Below are 26,214 nucleotides of genomic sequence, written 5' to 3' on the forward strand. Positions count from 1 at the left end.
GATTTTAATCCAAAACAAATGGGGTGGGGGGGGTGGGGCGGGGTGGGGTGTGTGTGTGTGAAAAAATAATAAAATTTAAATATTGAGTTTGGTTCTTGGTTTTAGAATAAGAATCGAATCGGCACCAGAACCATATGACTCTCAGTTATAGTACTAGAATCAATTTTATTTTTTATTTTTTTGTAGAATTGAGCCGAACCACTCATTACAATTTGGTCCTGGTCTGATTTGGTTTGGTCATTTTGTCTAAGGGTAGATTTGTCCATGGCATATGGCTTGTTTCGCCAAATTTCATCGTTCAGGATTTCAAAAATACTTTTTCGGCACTACTCTGAAATGAGTCGACTTTCTATCAAATAAAAAGATTTACACCAAGACTTCCTAACCTCCTTGAATTTTTTTGACATCTAAATTCAATTTTTTAATTTTGTAACAATCGAGCCTCTTAAACAATCAAGTACTAGTTTTTAAAATAGTTTGCGACGGAGACGTGAAAGGCAAGCATGAGTCGTGTTTGACGCAAGTTTGGGAACCCAATATGCAAATATTGAAAATTTAAAAACCGTAGACATAAATTTTCCTAAAAAAAATTGAGGAAATTTAATTTAATTTAACTTTACTATTAATCAAATAAATATCTCAAGAATCAAAAACGAATTATAACAAGTACTTAAATCCGTTTCATATGCTGAATTATTCGCACTAAAATTTTGATATTTAAAATTTTTAATGTTCAAAAATTTAATCGAGGGAACAGTCAATGGAACAATGAGGAAAAATCAAACATATAAACACAATTTTATATTCATATTAGGCTACTGTTTGAGGCTCATTTTGTTGTGAAAATGAGTTATGTAATACTGATTTTCTGGAGAATGTGATTATAAAATAAGGAAAAATTTGATTTTACACAAAAAATTATTTTATTAAAAAATGAGTTGTTGAAAATGAGTTTGAAAAAAATTAAGTTCAAACATGAGCTCAGCTGGATTCAAATAATCAATAGGGGTAATTAGCACAAAACGTCTTCACCTTTTTTTGTTATTATGCGAAATATCTCCACTTTTCATTTTTTTGGCATTTTCAGCCCTATTTTCACATTTCATTGTTAAAAATGTCATTTCTCAATTAAAAAAATGTAAAATAATATATATACCTTCTTATTTAAATAAAAGAAAAAAAATTAAGAACAAATTATAATTATACTCCCAAATTTTTCAAAAAATTACAAATGAGTCCAAATAAATTATTAAAAGGGTAATTGGGAATGTTTTGTGCTAATCACCCTAATTAATAACATTAAAAAAATAATTTATATATTTCATTATTTAAAACGATCAATTTTTAGTGATGCAAATTGATGAGCTAGTCAAGGGCCGTTCGTATGTAGCTATCACCGACTACGTATCTTATCCCGCAGAATATGCCGACATAATCGAAAACACGCACGCCTGCCACCTTATAAACCCCTTTCACAGCACGTGCCAGGTCCAATGCCACGCGTGACCTGCATGCACCCATCTCCCTAAGCTAAATGCGGCTCTTTCTCAGTTTCTCACTCTCTCTACATGCAAACTAAGTGCAGTTTTCGTTTGAAAGTCTGTTAAATTGAATCAAATCATTGAAAAAAAAAAAGAAAAAAAAAGTAAAATTAATGGAAGGAGTGAATGTTTCTACACATCCAGAGATTCCTGCTGAGCCAACCCAGATTGGAACAGCCCTTCTTGAAAAGGCCACCGCCACTATTCAAGGGTTTGACCCTGTTAACAAAATTCACCAGCATCTCTGCGCGTAAGCCTTGCCCATCTCTAATTTCGCTTGTTTTGCATTGATTTGTATACTTTTGCAGAAAAATTGACGTGATTATTTACCTGTTGGTTAAAATGTCTGTTTGGTCTCAGATTCCATTTCTATGGACATGATATGACTCGACAGGTGGAAGCGCACCATTTCTGTGGACATCTAAACGGGGATTTCCGGCAGTGTCTTATATATGACAGGCCTGATGATGATGGGCAGCTGATTGGGGTAGAGTATATAGTATCAGAGGAACTTTTCTTGACACTGCCGGATGATGAGAAGCAATTCTGGCACTCCCACGAATTTGAAGTGAAGAGTGGGGTTCTGTTCATGCCCGGAGTGCCCGGCCCCGTCCAGCGCAAGGAATTTGAGAAGGTTGCCAAGACTTACGGTAAAGTGATTCACTTTTGGCAAGTTGATAAAGGTGACAATCTTCCCCTTGGAATTCCTCAAGTCATGATGGCTCTCACCAAGGATGGCCAGCCCTATGAGAATCTAGCTCAAGGTTATATAGGAAATTGTTCACTTCATTTTTTGGCCCAGTCCAAATTCTCCAATAAAATAATATTATATGTAACAAATAAAATATTTCCTTTTTTTTTAACAGCGCGTTCTCCAAAAAAATCATTATTCTTAAACTCATTTTCTCCAAAATTTTCATTAAGATGGAGCCGAATTTGACTTTCTAGTTATGATTTTCTTTGATGAGGAGATGATTTTTTGTTTCCAGATGTTGAAAACCGTTACAATATTTCCTTTGAGGAGGAGAGGGAGAATCGAGCATGCATTAAAGGCCCTTCTCATGGAATACATCCAATGGCGAATGCAGCTGGAAAAGGGCTGCAAACAGTGCTGAGGGAGGTGGAGTGCTGCAAGGAAGGGAAGTCTACTCGAGTCTTTGTTTGACTCTATTGCCGCTTTCTAGTGCTGTCTCTGGGTTTTCATCTTGGGTTTCTAGGGATCGGTAGAATAGTATTATTGAACAAATAATATAGCTTCTACCTGTGTGTGTATATTTGTATGTATACACATGTTTTTGCCACTAGAATAAATGGAACTTTGTGAACAATCTTCCCAGTACTTTCTCTTGGGTGTATATAGGTTAATTTTTACTATTTTTACCTCTGGTGGGCATGATAAAATCTTTCCTTCGTGGAAGTGGTAGGAGAACCTTAGAAATGATTTTTTTGAAACGGTCATAATTTCAAAGAAATATGAATTAAGTTTTCTTGTCACGTCGATAATGAGAAATTTTTATCCCATGCGCAGGAGATCTATTCTAATGTAAAGGGACTTCATATTTTAAAGCAGAATATGAATGTCAAGATCGTTTATTCTGCTAATCTCTAATTTCGCTTGTTTTGCATTGATTTGTATACTTTTGCAGAAAAATTGACGTGATTATTTACCTGTTTGTTAAAATGTCTGTTTGGTCTCAGATTCCATTTCTATGGACATGATATGACTCGACAGGTGGAAGCGCACCATTTCTGTGGACATCTAAACGGGGATTTCCGGCAGTGTGGGCGGCTGATTGGGGTAGAGTATATAGTATCAGAGGAACTTTTCTTGACACTGCCGGATGATGAGAAGCAATTCTGGCACTCCCACGAATTTGAAGTGAAGAGTGGGGTTCTTAAGTTTTTGATACTCAATAATCTCGGGTGATGATGTTAAATCGACGTTGGATAAATTAATTATCGACACCCAAGATAGAGGACCCGACTCTAAAACTATTTGGACAATTGGAAGCAACCTAATTAATTAGTGTTGCTCATGGCCCGACTTTCACACTCATTAGATGTCTTATTTTGTTAGCCCACTTACTGATATTCGTATTGGACTTAGCCCAAACAACTTTGACCTAACCTAAACTATATAAGCTAGCCTCTTAGTCTTCTATCTCTCACGTGTGTTTCTTGGCTTTGGAAGAAAACTCTCTGCCCCTTTTGCTTTGTGCTCTCTCTCGGCTGTTTTTCTTCTTGCTTCTTCATAGCCTTTGTGGCCGAAAAAACACCGTCCATATTGTGTCCTTAGTGGGTACAAGGTGAAGCAACTAGAGTGTGGAAGAAGAATTGGAGGTTTGGGTTGTGATTTGTTTGGGTATTGTAAGGTTGAGATTGGTATACTGAGCCCAGAAAATTCATTGATTGGAGGTCGATTATTCAACATTTGGTATCAGAGCGAGGTTGGGGTGGAATTCCGAGCAAAATCCGACTGGAAAATCGGCAGAAATCAGCAGAAAATTTGTCTAGAAATTTTTTCACAAAAAACCAGATCTGCAACTTCAATTTTCGGCTAATCCAGACGTCTTTTGGTGAAACGGAGGCCAGATTCATGATCTGCAGGTGGAGGCGGCGCTGGGTGGCTAGCGCGTGTGGGTGACGGCGGCGCGTGGGCAATCCAGCGAAGGCGCGTGCGGTCGTTTCTGGAGGAGGTCCCTTTAGGTAGTTTCTTCCTAACGTTATTTCTAACATTTTTTGTGTTGAAAGTTATATGTTTCAGGGCCTGCAAAAGAATCTGGACAGCGTTGTTCTTCGGGCGTTCGGGACTCGATCATGATTTCTTCGTTACTGCAGTTTTCAGAGATTTTAGGACGAATAGTGGTGGTTCTAAAGTGATAAATTCGCATTTCTCGTAACTTACGGACTCAGATAGGTCCACTCTAGTATATTGGCTTATCTTAGTTTAAATTTTAGTATTAGCAGATCATCGTGTAGGGTGATCGTTGGGATTAGGGGTTGTCATTGCTTGGCAACCATTGCTTGTGCTAGAAATTAGGATTACTTGCTCTTTTGTGATTGAGTACTTATTCTTGGATAAATTAACGCATTGTGCTTTGTGCTAAAATTGCCGTGAAATTTCTTTTGATTGGATCTATCTATTTTTTGTTGCATCGTAAATTCCGCTGTGTTTTGTTACTTTCGTTAGAATACCTAGACCTTACCCGTTCGAACGTTCCCTTGATCTAAGACCACGAGTCTTACGAAACCTTGGAAATCTAGAACAGTGTATATTGCGGTCGTATGATTACTTTGTGCGATCTATTTGCCCAATTGATTGCTTCGTTTTTCAAAAATGTCTTCGCATTTCGAAGTTGGTATTTTCAATGGAAAACGTGATTTTTCAATTTGACAACAAAAAACGAAGGGCATTTTAGTCCAACAAAAGGTTCAAAAGCTATTGAAAACAATTTTCCAGCTAATTTTTCAAAAGCACAAAAAGAACAAGTCGATGAACTTGCTTATACCTCAATCATTTTACATCTGTTTGGCACTGTTTTGAGAAAAGTAGGAAACTGAAAACCACAAAAGATCTTTGGAAAAAGTTGGAAGATCTATATTTGCTAAAATCCACTCACAATAAACTTTATCTTCTTGAGCGTTTCTTCAATTTTAAAATGGATTATTCAAAAGATCTTGATGACAATTTAGATGTTTTCAATAAACTTGTCCAATATATTGTTAACTGTGAAGAAATCGTATCTGAAACCTACAAGGCTATAATCATGCTTAATTCTATGCCTGAGTCATATAAGGAAGTTAAAAATGCCATTAAGTATGGTAGGAATACGTTGACTCCCGAGATTGTCATAGACTCATTTAGGAGTAAGGAGATGGAAATGAAGGTTGAAAATGAAGATAAGAGGAGTGGTGAGTTACACATGATAAGGAGTGGGATGAAGTTTAAGAAAATGAATTTGGGTAGAGCTCAAAATAGTGGTGATTTGAGTAGTAACTCGAGTGATGAAGATTGTAAGATGAAGGGTAAGGAACGGGACAAGTTTAGTGGTAGATGATATTATAGTTGTAGTAAGTTTTGATACTTTATTAGGGATTGTCCCAAGTAGAAGGGTTATGTGAGAGGTGAGACGAATGTGGTTGAGGGGTCGAGTTATAACCCCAGTGAGGTTTATTGAAAGAGTAAACCTAGTCACTGCATATGCATCTGTGTGTGATCCTTTCAGTATGTGTGTGATTGCCTAATTTATTGTATGACTATATGTTGCATTTCAATTTATTTGATACGTGTGTTTGCATGAATTTGAGGTAATGTGATTACTTGGTGTGATCGTTTGCATGCATAGTAGGTTAGAATGCATTAGCAGTGTGTTAGATGCCTTTTGATAAGGTGGAGAATAGATGCCTAGGGGTATATGGTGATTTGTACCGGGGGATGTGGAGTGTGACATTTGGATCACGAGTGGAGATGTGATCAAATGTGTAGAATCATTTATCTGTGAAAGAGACCATGTACAGGTGGAGTGCGAGAGAGGCACTTCTATCACTTTTCTAAGGTGGAGTCCCATTATCCACGTAGGTTGAGAGAAGTGATATGGTGATAAAGAATTATCCCGAAAACTTAGGATCTATTGTGACTTGCCAATTTGACATGAGTTATGTGATCTATTTAGCGAGCATGGTGGGCAATAAGAGGAGATATGCGTTCTCGAGGTGGGAGTAACACGAAATGGGATAGGATAAGTGTGGTGAGATCTTGCGTGGGGTCATTTATGCATTTGTTGTATATGAGTTTGACCGTGTACTGATTAACTTGGTGTTAATCTTTAATTCTGTATGAACGTGATTTTCTTAAAAGATGTGTGTAGTATCCTATATAATATCTTCATCGCATGATTATTTGTTCGTTGTGATACTTGTTCCTACTTGGGTGTTTTTGGACCTTAGCTCCGGTGAGTTCATGGAGCAGGTGTGGTGTGTGTTTCGGTTCGAAACACGAGGTAAGGTCTGAGATACCAATTTTATTGGATTACCTTGATTGTGCAAGTTTAAACTTTGTGTTTTGGTTGCTTGCAAATTATTGGGCATCAAGGTGGAGATTGCTGGGTTTTTGATACCTAATAATTTCGAGCGATGATGTTAAACTGACGTTGGATAAATTAATTATCGACACCTAAGATTGAGGACCCGATCCTAAAACTATTTGAACCATTGGAAGCAATCTAATTAATTAGTGTTGCTCATTGCTCGACTTTCACACTCATTGGACGGCTTATTTTGTTAGCCCAGTTACTGGTATTCGTATTGGACTTGGCCCACACAACTTTGACCTAACCTAAACTATATAAGCTAGCCCCTTAGTCTTCTATCTCTCACGTGTGTTTCTTGGCTTTGGAAGAAAACTCTGTGCTCCTTTTGCTTTGTGCTCTCTCTCGGCTGTTTTTCTTCTTGTTTCTTCATAGCCTTTGTGGCCGAAAAAACACCGTCTCTATTGTGTCCTTAGTGGGTACAAGGTGAAGCAACTGGAGTGTAGAAGAAGGATTGAAGGTTTGGGTCGTGATTTGCTTAGCTGTTGTAAGGTTGAGATTGGTATACTGAGTCCGAAAAATCCATTGATTGGAGGTCGATTATTCAACAATAGTCAATACTGCCATTCAATTATTTTTTTGCCAAAACTTTTACCTGTCAATCAAGGTGTTAAACCTATCTGGCAAAAGAGCATAATTCATGTATCTAAATTCATCAAAGTCAGCCGTCCCCTTCAAAAGCATCAGCTGCAGCATAGGACTCCAGTTCAGCCTTTTCATATGCTGTCAATTCCACTGATAATGCCCCCACTATTTTGGTTCAGGTTCTCAATTTTGCTGGCACATCCCTGGTATGTGACTCACGTCATCTCCTTGTCGATGAACCCAAGCTAATGCCAATTGTGTAGGGTTGCATTTTTTTCTTGTTGCCAATTCACAAATATGTTGGTATATTGGGTAATCTGCTCAAACAGATATCTGTCCAAACGAGGGGGCATGTGGCGGACCCAAGAATCACTCATATTGGGTTACTTGTTCTTTCCGAGATTTTTTGGATTGAACCTTCTCAAATTTTTGAATTTTAAGATGTGTACAAAATTAAAATGTTGTCAATAGCTTGTAATAATGAAATATGCTCAAAGTACTAACCTGACTAATTTCACTCAGCCCTGATTGGTGTAGCTTGAAATCAGTTTTTGAGAAAATTTTGATAAAAATTGATGGAGCATGTTGACCTCGTTTCCGGTTGGGTCACGCGGACAACACATACTAGACTTATCTGCACACATGTAAGCCTAGTCCAACACGTTAAGACACGTGGACAGTCTAAAACGATCTGATAGGAGGCGTGGGAGCGGCTCAAAGGCGCAGGACGATGACGTTCAAGATTTTGACAAGACATTTGTAAAAACGATTGTGCAATAATTACCAATCGTGGTTGATGAATATGAACGTAAACTCGATTGTGTAGCAAGAGAATAAAATGTAGTAAGTTCTTTGGTATTTGTTTTTGTGTTCAATTTTGTATTCAAAGTTGCATTAGCCATACAATGGTAGCATGGGGGGTATTTATGATTGTACAAAGTAAATTGTGGCTCTCGGATGGAAGTACCCGTGGCCTTATCTCCTTGATCCAAACATCTAATTCTAAGCATCACTTTTGACTCGTTAGCCCACTTTACATTTATTAATTGACAAAGTCGCTACTTTGTTTGACAAAACTTGACACTTAAACTCTATGATAGACATCCTATTAATCATTCGAAGAAAATATTTGTGTAGGAACAGATCTCTTAGAAGAAGTGGTAGTGAAGGCAATTCGGAAGTCTCAGCTTCGGCCCGTGGGCATAAGGGTGAACCACCTCGGCCATTGCTCTTCAGACCTAACAGTGCTAAGCTTCGATTGAAGTGTTAAATTTGGTTGCATTCACGGGTTCGGGACGTTGGCCACCATGCCATGTGTTCCGGCTTAAGTGGGCCAAGGGCTATAGTGGGTTGGTTACGTGAAACCATGTGTCCCAAGGCATAACAAAGCATATAGTTTAAAAGTTGATAAAAATTGTGAGTCTCATTTAATATTTGACACAGGGTCTCAATATGAGCTAGTACAATTCAGATACCATGCTCTCTAAAGATGAGAAAATAGAGAATATTATTGCATTATTTCTCAACTCCCTAAATAAATTAGTGCCAAATGGAAAAGATGCATCTGTTACAACTAGTTATGACAAATTAGTTTTGATCACTATTGAGAAGGGGCCTGAAATCTTTTCTTATCATATATATGATGTCCCATTTTTGCCGACGATCCCTTTTGCTGTCTATTGTCCATTTAATAAAAATTTAACATCACACTACAATTTTTAACCTGGTGGGTTTCACATTTTCTTGATGTGCCATACCTGAAATTGGGGTTGGATCAATACATGTTTCACCTTGGAGTATTTGACATTGTCCGCTAGGATTAATATTCTGTTTTATAAATTTATACCAAGATAATATTAAGGTAAAATCATTAGATTCTTTTTTTAAATGGAAATTCATGGGATAAAAAAATTATTAGTCTTTGTCAATGAAAAGTGAGGAATGAACCCAATGAAAAGTGATGCAAGGGCATGAGAAAAAGGCGGGACATACAAATGAAGCAAAACAACTGCTTTTCAAATTTCACCAGATACTTTCCAAAAAATAAGCAAATTCTCTCTCTCGACTCCTTTTCTCTCTCTACCCCATTCTCCCTTTTTCTTTCTTGTTCGCTTTCCATTTTCCGTTGTTCCTGTGGGATAATCAACATTAACAGATTCAATAAAAAAAAAGGAGGAAAAAAGGAAAATACTGGCAATATTATCCCATGGGGACCTGCATGTCTGTGCAGGGCAATCCAAGATTCTTGAAGAAATCCAGACAACAAAAGCCAATATCGTACTACGAATCCGAACATGGCAAGGATGCAAGTGGAAAGACATCGATGCCCTTATCGCAAAAAATGTCACGTCCAATCCAAGTTCTAAAAGATCCGACGCCGGACAACATTTTCAAGAAATACGAATTTGGGAAAGAATTGGGGAGGGGTGAATTTGGAATTACATATCAATGTAGTGCCATTGAAAATGGGGAGACAGTTGCATGCAAGAAAATATCAAAGAATAAACTTAGGACAGAAATTGACGTTGAGGATGTAAGAAGAGAGGTTGAAATAATGAGACATTTACCAAAACACCCTAATATTGTTAGGTACAAGGAGGTTTTTGAGGACAAAGATGCCATTTACTTGGTTATGGAGCTTTGTGAAGGTGGAGAATTGTTTGATAGGATTGTTGCAAGAGGACATTATACTGAAAGAGCTGCTGCCCTTGTTACAAAAACCATTCTTGAGGTTGTCAAGGTATGTATTTTCTTTTTCTTTTTTTTCTCTTTTTAAACCAAATTATTCAAGGGTTTTTGTTTTATTTTCTTTTTCCAATTAATGTTTAGTTTGTTTTGTTTGCAAAGACATAATTGAGACCATGAAATTGGAATTTACAAAAGACTCCTCCCAAGTTTTAATATGATCATTTCTAAATTATGTTAACCTAATTTCAAGGTGCCAATAGACAACTTTAGAGTATGTTTCTATGGTGGTTTAAGTCTAAAAGTGAAAAATCCTAATGTAATATTGCTCATTTAGCTCTTTTTACGGAAGTTGGGAATAGGATAGTTGTAGCGGAAATTCCTCGATAAATCTTGATTTCGGGTTCAGAAAACAATCAAATGAACACCGGTTTTCCTCGACTCGACCCGAGACTTTCGCCTTCACTTTGGACTGCCCAAACTCTCTCAAACCCCACAAAGGAGAAGGGTGGTGGTGTTAACAATCCACAAAGGTATGGAGAGGAAGAAGAAGATGCCACAATGGTTGAATCTCACTCACAACCTCACATGACTTCCCTCTCTTTCGGTTGCCTCTCTTCTCTCAACTCTCATTTCCATTGCTACAACACACACACACACACACCACCTAAAACGGCTGGGAGATAAATACATATATATAGGTTAGTTTAGCTCACTCCAATTAGGCCTAGGGTTCACTAAGTGGGCTACCAATTAACCTAAATTAATGGGCCAATATTCAACTTCACATTAATCACTAAATGGTCCAACTAACCAAATAAACATCCAACCTAAACCCGAGCCATCCAAAAGTGTAGTTCGTCTCCGAGCCGAGCAAGTCCATGGTATCGATAAATAATCCGACAACTGTTTTAAATCATCGCCCGAATTATTGGGTATAAAAAAATCCAACAATCTCCACCTTGATACCCAATAATCTGCAAGCAACAAAAACACACAGTTTATACTTGCACAATCAAGGTAATCCAATAAAATTGAAATCACAGACCTTACCTCGTATTTCGAATCGAAACACATACCATACTTGCTCCATGTACTCACAGGGCTAAGGTCAAGAACACTCAAATAGAAACAAGTATTCACAATAAACAAACAATCATGCAATGAAGATATATATAGGATAACACACATAGAAATCTTTTCAAAACCATGTTCACACAGAATCACAGATTAACACCTAGTTAATCAACACACGGTCATGCACATATGCAACAAATGCATAAATGACCCTAAGAAAATATCTCACCACACTTATCCTATCCCATTCCATGTTACTTCCACCTCGAGAACACATATCTCCTCTCATCGCCCACCATGCTCACTAAACCAATCACTTAACTCATATTTAACTGGCAAGTCACAATAGATCCTAAGCTCTCGGGATAATCCTCTATCACCATATCACTTCTCCCAACCTACGTGGATAATGAGACTCCACCTTATAGAAGTGATAGAAGTGTCTCTCTCACACTCCACTTGCACAAGGTCTCTTTCACAGATAAAGAATTCTACACATTTGATTACATCTCCACTCGTGATCCAAATGTCACACTTTACATCCCCCGGTACAAATCACCATGTACCCCTTGGTATCTATACTCCACCTTATCAAAAGACATCTAACACATTGCTAATGCATCTCAAACTCACTATGGCAAATCAACACCTTTCGGTACCACAAAGCTTACTCCAATCACCAAAGCTCCAAAAAATCCACAAAGAAAACGGCGAAGGTGGCACTCACAAAGAGAAATCGAAGAAAGAGTCAGTTACTTCACGACACTCACAAAGAAGGCTCACAAAGATAAAGAAGGTAACTCTGACATGACCGCCTCACATAATCTCACAAAACCACACAGGCTCACAAAGATTAAAGGAAAGAAACGGCTGCCCAACTTTCTTCTCACTACCACACTCTCACACCACTCACAGAGTAAACAAAGTACGCCACAAAACTTAACTCACTATGCATGCAAACACATTACACAAAGTAAAAAGATCACACTCAATTCATGCAATTACATACATCAAACATATTGAAAGTGTAACATACCAACGTTGCAACAGAATTAAGTGGCCACATACATGCAGAAATGATTATACACAGATGCAATGCAAGAACCATGTTTATTCTCTCAATAAACCTCATTAGGATCGCTACTCGACCCTAAAGTCACATTCGCCTTGTCTCTATCCTCATCTTTTCTTTTATTATCATCCTATGACAATCTCTTTCAACTATGTCCAAATTTTACCACAGTTAAAATATATGTTATTTTTCGCACTTACCTTAGACCTACGTTTGCCACCAATGCCAAATAATGACCACAAGTAAAGTATGAACATAATTTATATAGAATAGTCCAGTAAACTTTTCTAAGGCCACATGCAATTCTAATAATGTAGAAAAATTGACAGTAAATTCACAAAGAATTTAAGGCAAATAATGAACAAATAATTTCTAGGTCTAGCAACAGACAATTGTTACCCCTTCATGGTAACCTCAAACCTAATGTCACCTCACACGATGACTTCTAATGCAAAAAATAAATTACTCTACATATTTATTTCAATTACAATAATAAAAAGCAAAGAATACGATACCGAATGGACCACGTCTGAAGTCCGTAAATATCGAGAGACATGAATTCACCACTTAGGACTATCACTATTCATCCTAAAGTCACCAGCAACCACAGTAACACGAAAACAGCACCCGACACCCGAACGTCCAAGGGCAAAATCGTCCAACTTTCACTGTATTGCTCCAAATTGAAATCCGACAACACTGCAGGGTCCGTATCATCATCAGAAACATTCTGTCTGAAGACACCATCGCCAGAATCTGCAGCACGCGCCCTCACGCGCCATGAACGGAAACCCACGCGCCGGCGACCTGTCACCCTTCCGGCTTCTTCTCCGCCTGCACAGTCCACCAGTAGTGTCCATTTTGCCAAACTCCTTTTGGTTTCACCAGAAAATGCCAAAACAGATCCGACAGAAATTTAAAAAACTGGACAGTTTCTGCCTCTGATTTCCAGATCTGTTTCTGACCACTTCCAGCCCCTTTTTAGCCCCAAAAATCACAGATTTATCAACAACACAAGCTCTGATACTATTTGTAGCGGAAATCCCTCGATAAATCTTGATTTTGGGCTCAAAAAACAATCAAACGAGTATCGATTTACCTCGGCTCAACCCGAGATTTTCACCTTCACTTTACACTGCTCAAACTCTCTCAAACCCCACAAAGGAGAAGGGTGGTGGTGTTAGTAATCCACAAAGATATGGAGAGGAAGAAAAAGATGTCACAATGATTGAATCTCACTCACAACCTCACATGGCTTCTCTTTCTTTCGATTGCCTCTCTTCTCTCAACTCTCCTCTCCTTTGCTACAACACACACACACCACCTAAAACGGCTAGGAGATAAATACATATATATAGGTTAGTTTATGTCACTCCAATTGGGCCTAGGGTTCACTAAGAGGGCTACCAATTAACCTAAACTAATGGGTTAATATTCAACTCCATATTAATCACTAAATGGTCCAACTAACCAAATAAACATCCAATCCAAACCCGAGCCATCCAAAAGTGTAATTCGTCTCCGAGTCGAGCCAAGTCCATGGTGTCGATAAATAATCTGACAACTGTTTTAAATCATCGCCCGGATTATTGGGTATAATTAAACCCAACAATAGTATTGTTTTATTCCTCGAAAAGGGAATAAAGTGAGCCATAATCTTGTTTCTCGTGCTATTTTTTCATCAGTCTCATTGTAATCCACTATCAGCTAGTCCGTCCGTTGTTAAGAGCGTCTTATCTTTATAGCTAGTATAATTGTTCTATTGATTTTCAAAAGAGAAAATAAAAAGTTACACCCATTTCTTCCTATCATCTTGTTCGACGACATTTCATTTTTTTCCTACAACAAATTCATCAATTATATAAGTGTCTAGATATCTATTTAATGGAATCAATGGTAGGCTGTCAAATCTGACCCCGATAAACCCAAACATGTCTGAATTTTTCATTTGATCAAAAGCCTGACACGTGCACAATTTTTTGTAAATAAGTGAAATTGTTTCTGCGTTTTGATAATGTGTTTAACTAGTTATTGCTGAAGTAGAATTTATTATGTGTGTATCTACTTGTGTCAGGTATGCCATAAACATGGAGTAATACATAGAGATCTTAAACCGGAGAACTTTTTATATGCAAGCACTGCTGAAGATGCTCCACTCAAGGCTATTGATTTTGGCCTTTCCATATTTTTTGAGCCTGGTATATATTCTTAATTAATTTGATTCTCTTAAATAAATAATTAATACAAAGAGCAATAAATCCTATTTAATTAATATGTGAGTTTAGGTCAGAGATTTGCTGAAATTGTTGGGAGCCCATATTACATGGCCCCTGAAGTCCTTAGACGTAATTATGGAGAAGAAGTTGATGTGTGGAGTACAGGCGTTATTCTTTACATCTTGCTATGTGGAGTTCCACCCTTCTGGGCAGGTAATTTAATCAACTTAGCTAAACAGACATGTTTATGTAAATATAGATGAATATGTGTACGTATAGGTGCAAAGTGGGGTGTCGTGTCGAGTACTATGACAGTCTCCTTCCAAGAATAAGATATTGTCCCCTTTTGCTATCGAGGATCTAATTCGGTAACAAAAACTACAAAAGGGTTGTTGATATCAAGAATCAACTCTTGCATGTCGTGCCTTGACCAACTATTTGACACCTTTGAACCAATAGATAAAAAAAAATTAAACTATTAGATAAGTTGACATTTACATAGTTTAATTTACATAGTTTAAATATTAATTTCAATACGTCCCTTCACATGTAGGCATGTTTCATTTTCTTTTCCCCATCAAATCTTGAAATGCGTGTAATTTCATTAAATGGTTGGCGACAAACTTGAACTCTAGACCTTTGCGTGAGACCATGTTAAACCAGTGGCGGAGCCTGACTAATTTTTCTTTTTTTAAGCTAGGCTAAATCCCCACGTTTTAAATCCGTCAAATAGTTTATCTTCAGCACATACATGTGTACAAGTCGAAAGTGAGTCATGCCAATCTCATTTAAGAGAGTGGTATTATTTTAGGAATATTCTAAGTGTACACAATGGTGTCCATAATGTCGAGGTGGCACCCCCTATTGCCCGCCTGTGGGCCCAGCACCTCCTCCAATGGGGTGGCGCCACCTGGGGATTATGGACACCATTATGGTGTCCATTATGTACCCCAAGAATGATCCTTATTTTATGCCGCTTCTAACAATTTTGCCTCATCATTTCTAGAAACTTGTTTTGCCTATCGAAAGGATAAAAATATGAGAGACTTTTTTTGGGATAACGTAGAGCTGCTTTTACTTTTTGATCTATCTCTTTTGCCTCTACTTTCTCGTTCTCGTCTCTTATACATGCACATGGGCTGCAAATTGGTTGTCTACAACAGACACGGAAGAGGGAATTGCACATGCAATTGTGCGAGGAGAAATAGATTTTAAAAGGGATCCATGGCCAAGAATTTCTGAAGATGCCAAGGATCTGGTTAAGGGTATGCTGGAGCAAAATCCTTACACCCGCTTCTCAGTTGAAGAAGTCTTAGGTACAAACTTAATTATAATCCAATTATTAATTTCCTCTGATTATATCATTTAATTATTTATATTTGTTGAGCTAATTATTATTTTCCTTATATAATGTGAAGAAAATAAATGGATTCAAAATGCCGATAAGGTCTCGAATGTTCCATTGGGAGAAGGTGTAAGAACGAGAATCAAGCAGTTCTCATTGATGAATAAATTCAAGAAAAGAGTTCTAAGAGTTAGTTAATTATGTCTATGTTTTTCAAAATTTTAATATCGTGATTGCTATGCAATAGTGTATCGATATTAATAAATAAAATTTTAAATTTTTTTCTTGACTAAATAGGTGGTAGCAGACAACTTGCCAGACGATCAAGTCGATGGAATTAAAAAAATGTTCCATTTGATGGATACAGACAAAAATGGAAACCTTAGTTTCCAAGAGCTCAAAGATGGTCTAAATATGATTGGACATTCAATTCCTGATGCTGATGTACAAATGCTACTCGATGCAGTCAGTAATTTTAACCCTTTTTTTTTATTTATAAATTTTCTTATTATACCCAAAAAATTTAAAGAAAATAATTTAATCTATTCCACATACAGCAAAAAGGAAGCACTTAGTTTTTTCTTTTTCTTTTTTAGATATAAGAATCTTCCTATTTCATTGGAGTTGCAAAATGTAAAACAAAAGACCAATGTCAATGTTTTTCTACACTTCGTTCAATTGACTGCACCACTAATTTCTTTTAATATATAATTTTTTATTATTATCAATCTTTATGGTTTGTTTATGGCATCTATAAAGGCCGATATTGATGGAAACGGCATGCTCAACTGTGAAGAGTTTTTGACACTCGCCGTTCACCTGAAAAGGATGAGTGGTGAAGATCATCTCAATCAAGCTTTTCTTTACTTTGACAAGAATGGGAGTGGATATATTGAGTTCGAGGAGTTGAGAGAGTCTTTGTTAGATGAACATCCTGATCCTACCAGTGACCAGCTCGTACAAGACATCATATTTGATGCCGATTTGGACAAGGTAATTTGGGTCTTACCATTGTCTTTCACGATAAACGTTTCGCAAATTACATTTTTCTTCACTTAGATTTTAAATTTTGGTTTTTTGTATTTTAAACTTACATTTATAGGATGGACGAATTAGTTATGCGGAGTTCAAAGTGATGATGACAAAGGGCATGGATTGGAAGATGGCTTCTCGACAATACTCTAGGGCAATGCTAAATGCCCTAAGCATGAGACTTTTCAAAGACAAATCTTTGATGGTGAAAAACTAAAATTGTTTAATTAACTTTTGTTGTTGGGCAAGAGCAAAATGCAAATGCTTATTTTTGGTTCTCCAAATTCACACATAAAATTAAGCCCCATTTTTGTGGGTTTGGGCCCATTTGATAAAAGGATGTTCTATGTGGTATTGCATTTTTTTTTTTTAAATTGTTCGATCAATTCTACCAAGTTCATTAAAGAAATTTTGGGATATTGAATGAAATGTAAGACTAAAAATTGATCCATAACAATTGTGCGGAAACGAATTGGATCGAAAAATAGAAAACTCATGGATTGAGTTCATACTACTGCCATTGATGTTGTTGTAGAAGCTCTCATTTGTTTAAGGTAATAGCACTTCCAAACTCTCAACATTCTGAAATAAATGATGTATAATGTGTATTTTCGGTGGTGTTTGAGTTTATGGACCAAATCCCTTTATATAGAGCCAAGCTCCCATCAAGCCATCGCTAAAGTTATCCTTCAATTGATGGTAAAATTGAATTTCATCAATGTTGAATTGAAACCATGATGGTGGACCATTAATAGAGAAAAGAATGTGTTATATTCTTCCACTTAGTCCATACGTTCAACGTAATGTTTCAACTCAATCCCATTGATTGTCCTTCTTAAGACATAAACACATGAATTGTGGCAATGAGTTCTCTAATAATAAGTATTATCTTCCATTTATTACAATGTATCTAGTTCGTTATGAATTATTCCTTATAAGGTAATAATACTTAATGAAAATACCATATGTCGTATTCTTGGTCCGACATAAATGTATTTTCTTAAATAAATTAAGGTGCGTATGAATAACGAAATACATTACAATAAATAAAAGTTTCATACAAAAACTGTATATATCATTACATAGTGGAACCAAGTCTCATTTTCTCTACACGATCCTTGCATTTCAATGGTAGCATGCGTTTAGTTAAAAGATCAACGATCATCAATTCAGTACTTACGTGTTCAACGACCACTATATTTTCTTTATTACATTCCCTTATGTCTAAATACTTAATGTCGATATATTTACTTCGATACAATTTTTGTTTATTTTAGCTATAAAGACAACAATTGAATTGTTTCAATAAATTCAATGGCCTAGAATGGAATTCATAACTCGAAGTACAGATATGAAACTCTTAATCCATACACCATGGGAAGAAGTCTCAAAACAAGAAAACAAATCTTACTTCCACTAATCTTCGGGTATGTACATTGATCTGTGGGGATTTTCAATAAATTCGAATGAAAAAACTACTTCATGAAATTTAAAATACCATTGAAGGAACGTTTGTTTTAGACCCTATATAGAGCCGAATCCTTTAGGTTGTTTCATATAAACCCCCTCCTCTAAATCACCATTGAGAAATGTTGTTTCCACATCCAATTGTTGTAACTCATGGTCAAATTGGGTTATTAATGCCAAAAATGCGACGTAGAGGATCCTATTTAGATACCAGAAAGAAGGTCCAATGTAATCGATTCTCTCTTTTTGAGTAAATCCTTTAGAAACAAGTCTCACCATCTATCTCTCAACGTTGTCCAATGAATCTTTCTTAGTCTTAAAGACCCATTTATAGCCATTAGCTTTGGCACTACTAGACAACTCAACAAGATCCTAGACTCTATTACTTTTCATGGAACTCATCTATTTTTTCATGGCATTGTACAATAATTTTGACTCTTTATAACTCATGGCCTGTGAAAAAGATTCAAGATCATTTTTGGCCCCAATACTGTAGTCAGGTTCTTGTAGATATATTTCATAAGCACTAGGGATTGCTGGATCTTCTTAATGTTATAACATCATCTTCCTGAGAAGCTTGTGGTTCAATTGTTTTTTCAATAGGCTCTAGTAATTCCTAAATTACCTGATCAACTTGAACGTTGTCAACAGCTTGTGAAATTTCAATAATTGTTTATTCAACACCTGTTTGTACTTGGGGGTACTGTGAACTATGACTAATCTGTCACTTGAGGTAGAAGGTTGAGATTCTAAATGATCATGCTCAGGAACTTTGATCTTGGTTTGATCGCTCTCACTTATTAAGTCATTCTCAAGAAACTTAGTATTTATTGATTCACAATCCTAATGCTATGAAATGGACAGTAAAATCTGTATCCTTTAGACCTTTAGGCACATTCAATGAAATAACCATTAATGGTCCTTGGGTCCAACTTTTTCTCTCGGGGATTATAGATCATCACTTTAGATGGGTATCCCCAAACGTGCATATGTCGCAAACTTGGTTTCTAAAATTTTAACAATTCAAATGTCATTTTTGGGGCAGCCTTAGTTGGAACTCGATTTAATATATACGTTGCCGTCTTAAATGCTTTAGTCCACAAGGATTTGTAAAGATTGGAGTTACTAAACATGCTCCGTGCTATGTCTAATAATGTTTTATTTTTTCTTTCTGCCATACCATTCTAGTCTGGTGAAACATATATGGTATATTGGGCAACTATACCATGATCTTGAAGAAACTTAGCAAACGGACCAGGTTCTTGTCCATCCTCCTTGTATCTACTGTAATATTCATCACCTCTATTTGATTTACGATCTTAATTTGCTTCTCACATTGTTTCTCTACTTCAACCTTAAAGCTTTTAAAAGGCATCCAATGCTTCGATCTTATTATGAAACAAGTAGAAATGTATATACCATGAATAATCATCAATAAAGGGGATGAAATATTTCGGACCATGCGAGTTGGGTAAGATGCTAAGAGAGGAATCACTGCTTATTCACCGAGTGTGACTGAACTACCTTCCCAGAACCCAGAGCATAGCCTTGGATTGATTCTTCTCCGTTGATTGGCATCTCACTCTATCAAGGAACAAGTTTGGCTTCAATTGAGCGATTTCAGCAATCCAAGCGGTTGTGCGAAGGGACAGAGCTAATGGATGCCTATTCTGTTCTCCTGCGGAAGATATATCAATGTGTATGATTTCTAATATATCCAAACTCCTGTTGGCACCTTTCTCGGACTTATTGGTCTGTTTTTTCTTAATGCAGTCTATGCACGTGTCAAAATAAGAGAAATAAAAAATACTAAGTACTACATCATTCACTAATCTTTTCATTTTTTTATAGAGATATGTCTTAATCTCTGGTGCCACAACATGGAGGAGTTATCGTTGATATTGCATTGTTTAGTGCCGGTGTGAACATGGATTGAACTATAAGTGATATTGTTTTATAAATTAATACAATAAAGACCATCGGACAAACTATTATTTCCAATACAATTAGAATTATACAATAAACAAAATAACATGCTTGAAAAATTAAAGGAATATTCCAATGATACAAGTCTAGAAATAGAAATTAAGTTTCGTGATCTTATTTCAAAACAAAACCACTACTTAAAATTAAAATGCATGTTCCTACAACCTCTACAAGTGAGCCCATCTTGTTTTCAAATAAGTTATTTTGCTCACTTCCAACTAACTTCCTTAAGTTTTGCATACCCTGCAAGTAGTTTGCACTATGAATTGTAGATCTAGAGTCAATCCACCAATTGTTAATATTTAAATTAACAGTATAAGAATAATTTTAATAGAAAAGCTTTGACAAACATGTTCTCATAAGCATTATAAATTGCATAAAATAATTTAAAATATAATTAACTCATGCAAATTAAATATGAACATATTAAACAACTTTTCATATTTAATTCATCCTAGAATTGCATATATTATCTTAAACATAAATAAATAACACATGCATTCCCAAGAATTAAACTCTAAAAAATTAACCTGCTAGATTAATTCTATAAAATATGTCCAAGAATTAAAGGGATGGTAAGTGCATATACTATAAGTGCACTAAAAAAATAACCTGCAATACCACCCATACCACCGTCCTCATCAACAATCCCAAAGTCCCCAACCAGTCCACAATCTCACAGATCTTGGCAGTATCTGCTCTGTGCAACACTCTTGCTTGCGCTGCGAGCAGTGGTTCTTGTGTTGGCATCGTCACTCCTGCTCGTGACTATGAACGGTGCTCGATGCGGTGCGGGAGAGGAATTTCATTTTCACTACAAGGTGCAACTGCCGATTCCGCCTCAGTAAGTAGGTAAATGATCGTCACCGTGATTTCGACGATGGTCTCCGACAGTGGGCGGGGGCACCGAAGATGTGGGATAAGTGGGATGAAAGGAGAGAAACGGATTTAAATTCTAGGAATTATATTATATTAATATTATTAATATTAATAACTAAATCAATACCAGAATTTTGAATAAAAAACTTTCCTACATGATTTTTGCATTCTGATCTTTAAATGCCTGAAATCTTGTAATTTCCCAGAATTAAATTATGCACAATTAACCCAAATATGCATGCACGTGTCCAATAAATAATCTTCTAAAAATCGGCCCAGTATGAGTGAAGATCTCGTCCCAATAAACAAATATGTCCCCAACAAACCAAATGTAGGTATGATTTTCAAATGGGTTAATAGCACAAAACGTCTCTACGTTTGACACTTATTGTGAAAAAGTCTCTACGTTTCATTTATTTTGCATTTTTGTCCTTATTTCAACGTTTCATTGCTAAAAAATCATTTTCACCATCTTTGAATGTAAAATTATCAAAATACCCTCCTATTTAAATAAAACCAAAAAAAGAAAAGAAAAATAAAGAATAAATTGCAATTTTACTCCTAAATATTTTAAAAAGTGCAAGTGAATTCAAATAATTATTAAGAGGCATAATAGCACAAAACGTCCATACGTTTGACATGTAGTGTGCAAATCATCCTTACGTTTCAAATTGATGAATATGATGTTTTCCACAATGAAACGTGAAAATAGGGATGAAAATGCAAAAAAAATAAATAAATAAAAATTGAAACGTATGGACGTTTTCCACAAGAAGTGTCAAATGTATGAATGTTTTGTACTATTAGGCCTTATTAAAATTGAAACCATTGCCAAACCGATGAACCTCCATACCATTTCCAAAATATCATCACTCAAACTCCAGCAGCATCACCTGTTCCGAAAAGATCCATGTCATTTCCAACACACCAATCGACTATTCTCACCAGGGTGCTTCTCTTCATGATCTCTTCTTCTCCGAATGGGATTGCCACGTTAGAAATGAAAAACTCCGACCAACCATCGTCCAAATCGCCGAGCCTCCATCCCATCGGAGTTTTTTCACATCCAGTCGTTTTTGTTGGCTTCTCATATCTTGTGTGAAGCCCAACTTTGTGTACAACGGCTAGAATTTTCATTTTAATGAGAAAAATAATGTGTCCCAAACAGGAGCCAAATCACTATTTCAAAATGCATTTTTGACATGAAATATGGATTTGGCTCTTGGGTAAGTGCAAGTGTACAAGCAGCCTTCCATCCTGTACCCTTGGAGGTATAATCTGCGATTTACCTCCCTCACGATATTCCAGGACAGGGGCGGTGGAGGACCCTTGAGGTTGGAATTCAACCTTTTTTTTTTTTTTTAATTGATTTTCCATTTTCTAGGGAAAATTTTCATGTATCAAACGTACCCTATTGAAAATCTACTGTAATGCAGTCCTCTGTTTAATGGTTGTCGTATATAGTCCTTATGTTTATTTTTTGCCCATAATTGATTGCTAGGCTTGTGCATCTTATACAATTAGATATATTTGGTTCTTGATGTAAACTTATTCTTTATCAGGAACTGAGTACACAGAAGCATCAAATTATTTTATATGGAAACCTTTTATGCATCTTATACAAAACACCGCTCTGTTGTAAAAATTCACTCTGTTGTAAAACTATATTTTCAGGATGTGCGAGCTCTCTGGAATTTTTGCACAAGCAATTTTGAAGAAGATATGGTTCCGGTTGTTCCCAGAAGCGCGCCGCTCATTATCAGAATCATATTCAGAATCAAGAGAGGCCTTTTTATCTGGCTCCAGAATATCTTGGTGTAGAAAGCGCAAGGAAAAATAATGCAAATTCCTACACTGACTAGGGAGCCGGTGAGACTGAGAACATACTCAAAGTATGGCACAGAAAGAGCAAGGATGAGTATTAATATCAGTAGAATTGAGCCAACTGTGCCTCTTATGAGCATCTTTGTTCTGGATTTCATTGAATGTGGAAGATTGTGTTCTAGTTGAATTGCAAATGGTGCAAATTCAAGTGCGTACTTGGTCATGGGAGTAAGCACCGTTGCCCATAGAGCAATCTTTGTCACAATAAGATTCCGAGGCATACTGAGGGTGATCTGAGAATCAACTTGAGGGCCAAACAATTTGGCTCCCATGAACGCCAAGGCTGTGTAAAGCAATGTAACCGTTGAGAAGCTCGCAATAGACACCTGTAAGGAGGATGAGAAAACATTAGTCATTAACGTGCCCAAGTGACATTGAAGTGGTATTAGGAGGCCGATTTTGGGGTGTGCAGACACTTTGGATATGTGCAGCAACATAGTGAACATAACTTTCACATTGAACGTTGTGTGTGCTTTGCTTGTTTTCGGATTTTGCTACTGCTTTTGTCATAATGGTGCCTGACAACATTTCTTGATCCCTTTTTTTGCGACAAATTCAAGACAATGAGAAGTAAAACAAGTTCAGGTAACTTGCCTTAGTGAACTTGGAGGGGTCTTTCATGGCTGTGTAAATGTTGGGGAAAACAATATGACCAGCAAAACTGAAGATGTAAAGACCAGAAATGGCAGGAATATTGCTGAGCTGGAGGGCTGGAATGCTGTGATTGGCCTTCACACCTCCAAAAACTGCGGTGCAGGCCACCGTTGCAAAAATGACAAGTGACATGAGAATCCCACCCGTGGATAGGAAAGATATGGAAGAAAGGTCCCTAAGCCACAAGCTTGGAAGTGCCACCAATATTGCAATTGCTGTCAGAATCTGAGATGTTTGTAAGTGATTCCATCCTAAATTTATTTTGGTGCCTAGAAAAACTGTGGCTAGGTTGTCATGAAGTGAGATTGTGTAAGAAACAAGGGCCATGAAAATCTCCATATAGATGAAAGCAGTAGCTACAATTCTTCCTTTTGATCCAAATGCATGCTGCCCAATATCTTTATAGTCTCTTGATTTGGAGTTCTCGTGCAAACATTTCCCAAGCAGATGGGAACTATAACCACACGCTACTCCAATTCCTACAAGCAGGAATGCAGAAGCCCATCCTCCATTTTCCAAAGCATATGGAGTTGAGAGTTGTCCCAGACCTGAAAAAGATTAAAGATGAAAAAGAAGTCAAAATTAAGTTAAGTCTGCTAAATCGTGTAGTGTTGTCCATTGAGAGTGTTGTGCACTGAACATGTCTTGGTGTACAAATTAAAAATTGGTATGGTTTAATTTGGCATGGGTTACAAGTTATATATAATTGCTAAACAACATACAGAAAAAAAGAAAGTTGGTCTTCTACATCTTTCGTCGAGATATAGAGATGTATATGGTATGTTGGACTGGAAATGATTAATGAAGAGAAATAAGTGTACTGTGTCGTCCAGCGTAGTGTACCAAACATGTCTTAGTATCCAAATCAATGATATGTTCTGTGTCATAAAAGTAGTGTATATATGATATAAAGAAATCGAGTTACCAATAAGCATTCCACTCATGTTGATGACAGCATGAAGAAAAGAACTGTTAGTTTCTTTGTGACCTTCACCATCTTTTTCATTAACCAAACTCTCCAAGTCCTTTGTGTTTCCATGGAGTTTAACATTAGTTTCCTCTGTGCAGCTGTCCAAACTCATCAACTGGGCATCCAATTTTTCAGCATTTTTCTCGGCCGTCACTCGATTCTGATGCTGCAAACAGTTAGAATCCAGGCAAGGTAAGTTCTCAGCAGATTTCCAGTTTTTTCTCCACATAATTCTTGAAGACTAAGAAGCAGATGGCTACTAAGTATTTGTTTTAAGGTGAATGATAAATTTTGAAAGGTTGGGGGCATATTTATAGGTGGAGGAATGGATTCATGTGTCCCTAACTTCTGAATGCACTAATGCCCCTTTTTCATTTTTTTTATATTAATTGTTCCCAAGTTTTTGGTGGCATATACACGTTCCCATGAGTGAGGAGAATCTAGAGTTAGATAACGTTTTGGTGTGAGAAAGAGACGGTAATCTAACACCGTTTAAATTATAAACAAGGTAGTTTATCTCTAGTATAGTATGTGAAAGGCCTTGCGTCCAAACTACGTCCAATCATGACATTTACACGTTTTATATTTTTGTATTTGGAAAAAAAGAAAAGAAAAGAATGAATTCTCTGTATTAGTTGAAGCTTGTCGAAGGTAAAATTAAAATTGTCAACTCTCTAGCCGTTTGATTTTTTTCTGCAAGAGAAGAAAGTTGAAAACTAGATGATGTATACATGCATACATGCATGCTATTGAGTATCACTATCTAATTTTTGTTGGTAATAAATCCAGTGGAATCTATTACATCAATGAGCAAATAATGGTCATACATCATCAAGAGCTATTGCAGAATCATTGACATCCATTTTGCTTCAAATCAACAATAAATTAAGCACTTGTTTGACAACCATTCTTTCTCATACTCATTTTCAACTACACATTCTCACAATAAAATATTTTCCACGTAAATTCAAAATTCTTTCTCAATTTTAACCACATATTCTCCCAAAATTTACTATTAAAATACTCATTTAAAAAAAAATCTATCAAAGGGCTAAGTTTTATTTCCTATTGAGGGATGGCAATAAAACCTGCTCCGAACGGGTTGGTGGGGCGGGGCAGTGAAGGAAAAAAATTAAAAATAATTTTATTTCTAGACAATTCACCCATTAAAAATTCATTTTGAATTGGTATTTTATTCTCTAATAATAACATAACTTGAAACTTAAAAAAAAAAAAAAAAAAAGAAGAAGAAGAAGAAGAAGAAGAAATTTAAGATTTGAGATTGAGATTGAGATTGAGATTGAGAGAATGAAAAGGAGATTCTTGAACTGTTTGATCTTCAAGGTCCTTGTTTGTGCACGTTTCGGCTTGTGGCTTCTGCAACGGTTTGCATATGCTTGAATGAGAATATTTACTATTTGTTTAAAGAAATGTTTGGTGCAGTTGCCAAATAGAACAGTTTGCTGCTTTATTCTCCAGAAAGACAGGCATTAGTTACCCCTTAATTGGGAAGATGCTGAATACGTAGTAAGCACAGGATTCTCCTCAGGTGGAGTGGGTATCGTTTATTATGTAATTGAGGTATCTTATCCGTCTCTCCAAGAAAATATATTTTATGTGCAATTCCTTTTTTCTTCTCGCTACTCGGATGTACCTAACTACTTGACCACTTGAATTGAAGTAATTTGCATTATGTACTCTAAAGGTTGCATTTTTGGTGCATTGTATTTGACG

At 36.5% G+C, this 26,214-nt stretch overlaps 3 protein-coding genes across 3 annotated transcripts; 2 read left to right on the forward strand and 1 right to left on the reverse strand.

Annotated features, from left to right (window-relative positions):
• Positions 1–1,402: 1,402 nt before the first annotated feature.
• Positions 1,403–2,880, forward strand: LOC111384355 (oil body-associated protein 1A-like). The gene is made up of 3 exons (XM_023008625.1): positions 1,403–1,791; positions 1,902–2,305; positions 2,531–2,880. Exons 1-3 carry the CDS (start codon positions 1,655–1,657, stop codon positions 2,704–2,706), a joined length of 717 nt encoding a protein of 238 aa, XP_022864393.1. The 5' UTR covers positions 1,403–1,654; the 3' UTR covers positions 2,707–2,880.
• Positions 2,881–9,308: 6,428 nt separating this feature from the next.
• Positions 9,309–17,009, forward strand: LOC111384353 (calcium-dependent protein kinase 24-like). The gene is made up of 8 exons (XM_023008624.1): positions 9,309–9,953; positions 14,122–14,245; positions 14,333–14,476; positions 15,427–15,579; positions 15,682–15,797; positions 15,906–16,073; positions 16,368–16,601; positions 16,711–17,009. The coding sequence occupies exons 1-8, from the start codon at positions 9,420–9,422 to the stop codon at positions 16,855–16,857; spliced, it is 1,620 nt and encodes a 539-aa protein (XP_022864392.1). The 5' UTR covers positions 9,309–9,419; the 3' UTR covers positions 16,858–17,009.
• A 5,497-nt stretch (positions 17,010–22,506) lies between these two features.
• Positions 22,507–24,774, reverse strand: LOC111384357 (amino acid transporter AVT1H). The gene is made up of 3 exons (XM_023008627.1): positions 24,436–24,774; positions 23,451–24,058; positions 22,507–23,182 (listed from the first exon to the last, which is right to left on the reverse strand). Exons 1-3 carry the CDS (start codon positions 24,707–24,709, stop codon positions 22,643–22,645), a joined length of 1,422 nt encoding a protein of 473 aa, XP_022864395.1. The 5' UTR covers positions 24,710–24,774; the 3' UTR covers positions 22,507–22,642.
• Positions 24,775–26,214: the final 1,440 nt, after the last annotated feature.

Source organism: Olea europaea, unplaced genomic scaffold (assembly GCF_002742605.1).
Source record: "Olea europaea var. sylvestris unplaced genomic scaffold, O_europaea_v1 scaffold290, whole genome shotgun sequence".
NCBI lineage: Eukaryota > Viridiplantae > Streptophyta > Magnoliopsida > Lamiales > Oleaceae > Olea > Olea europaea.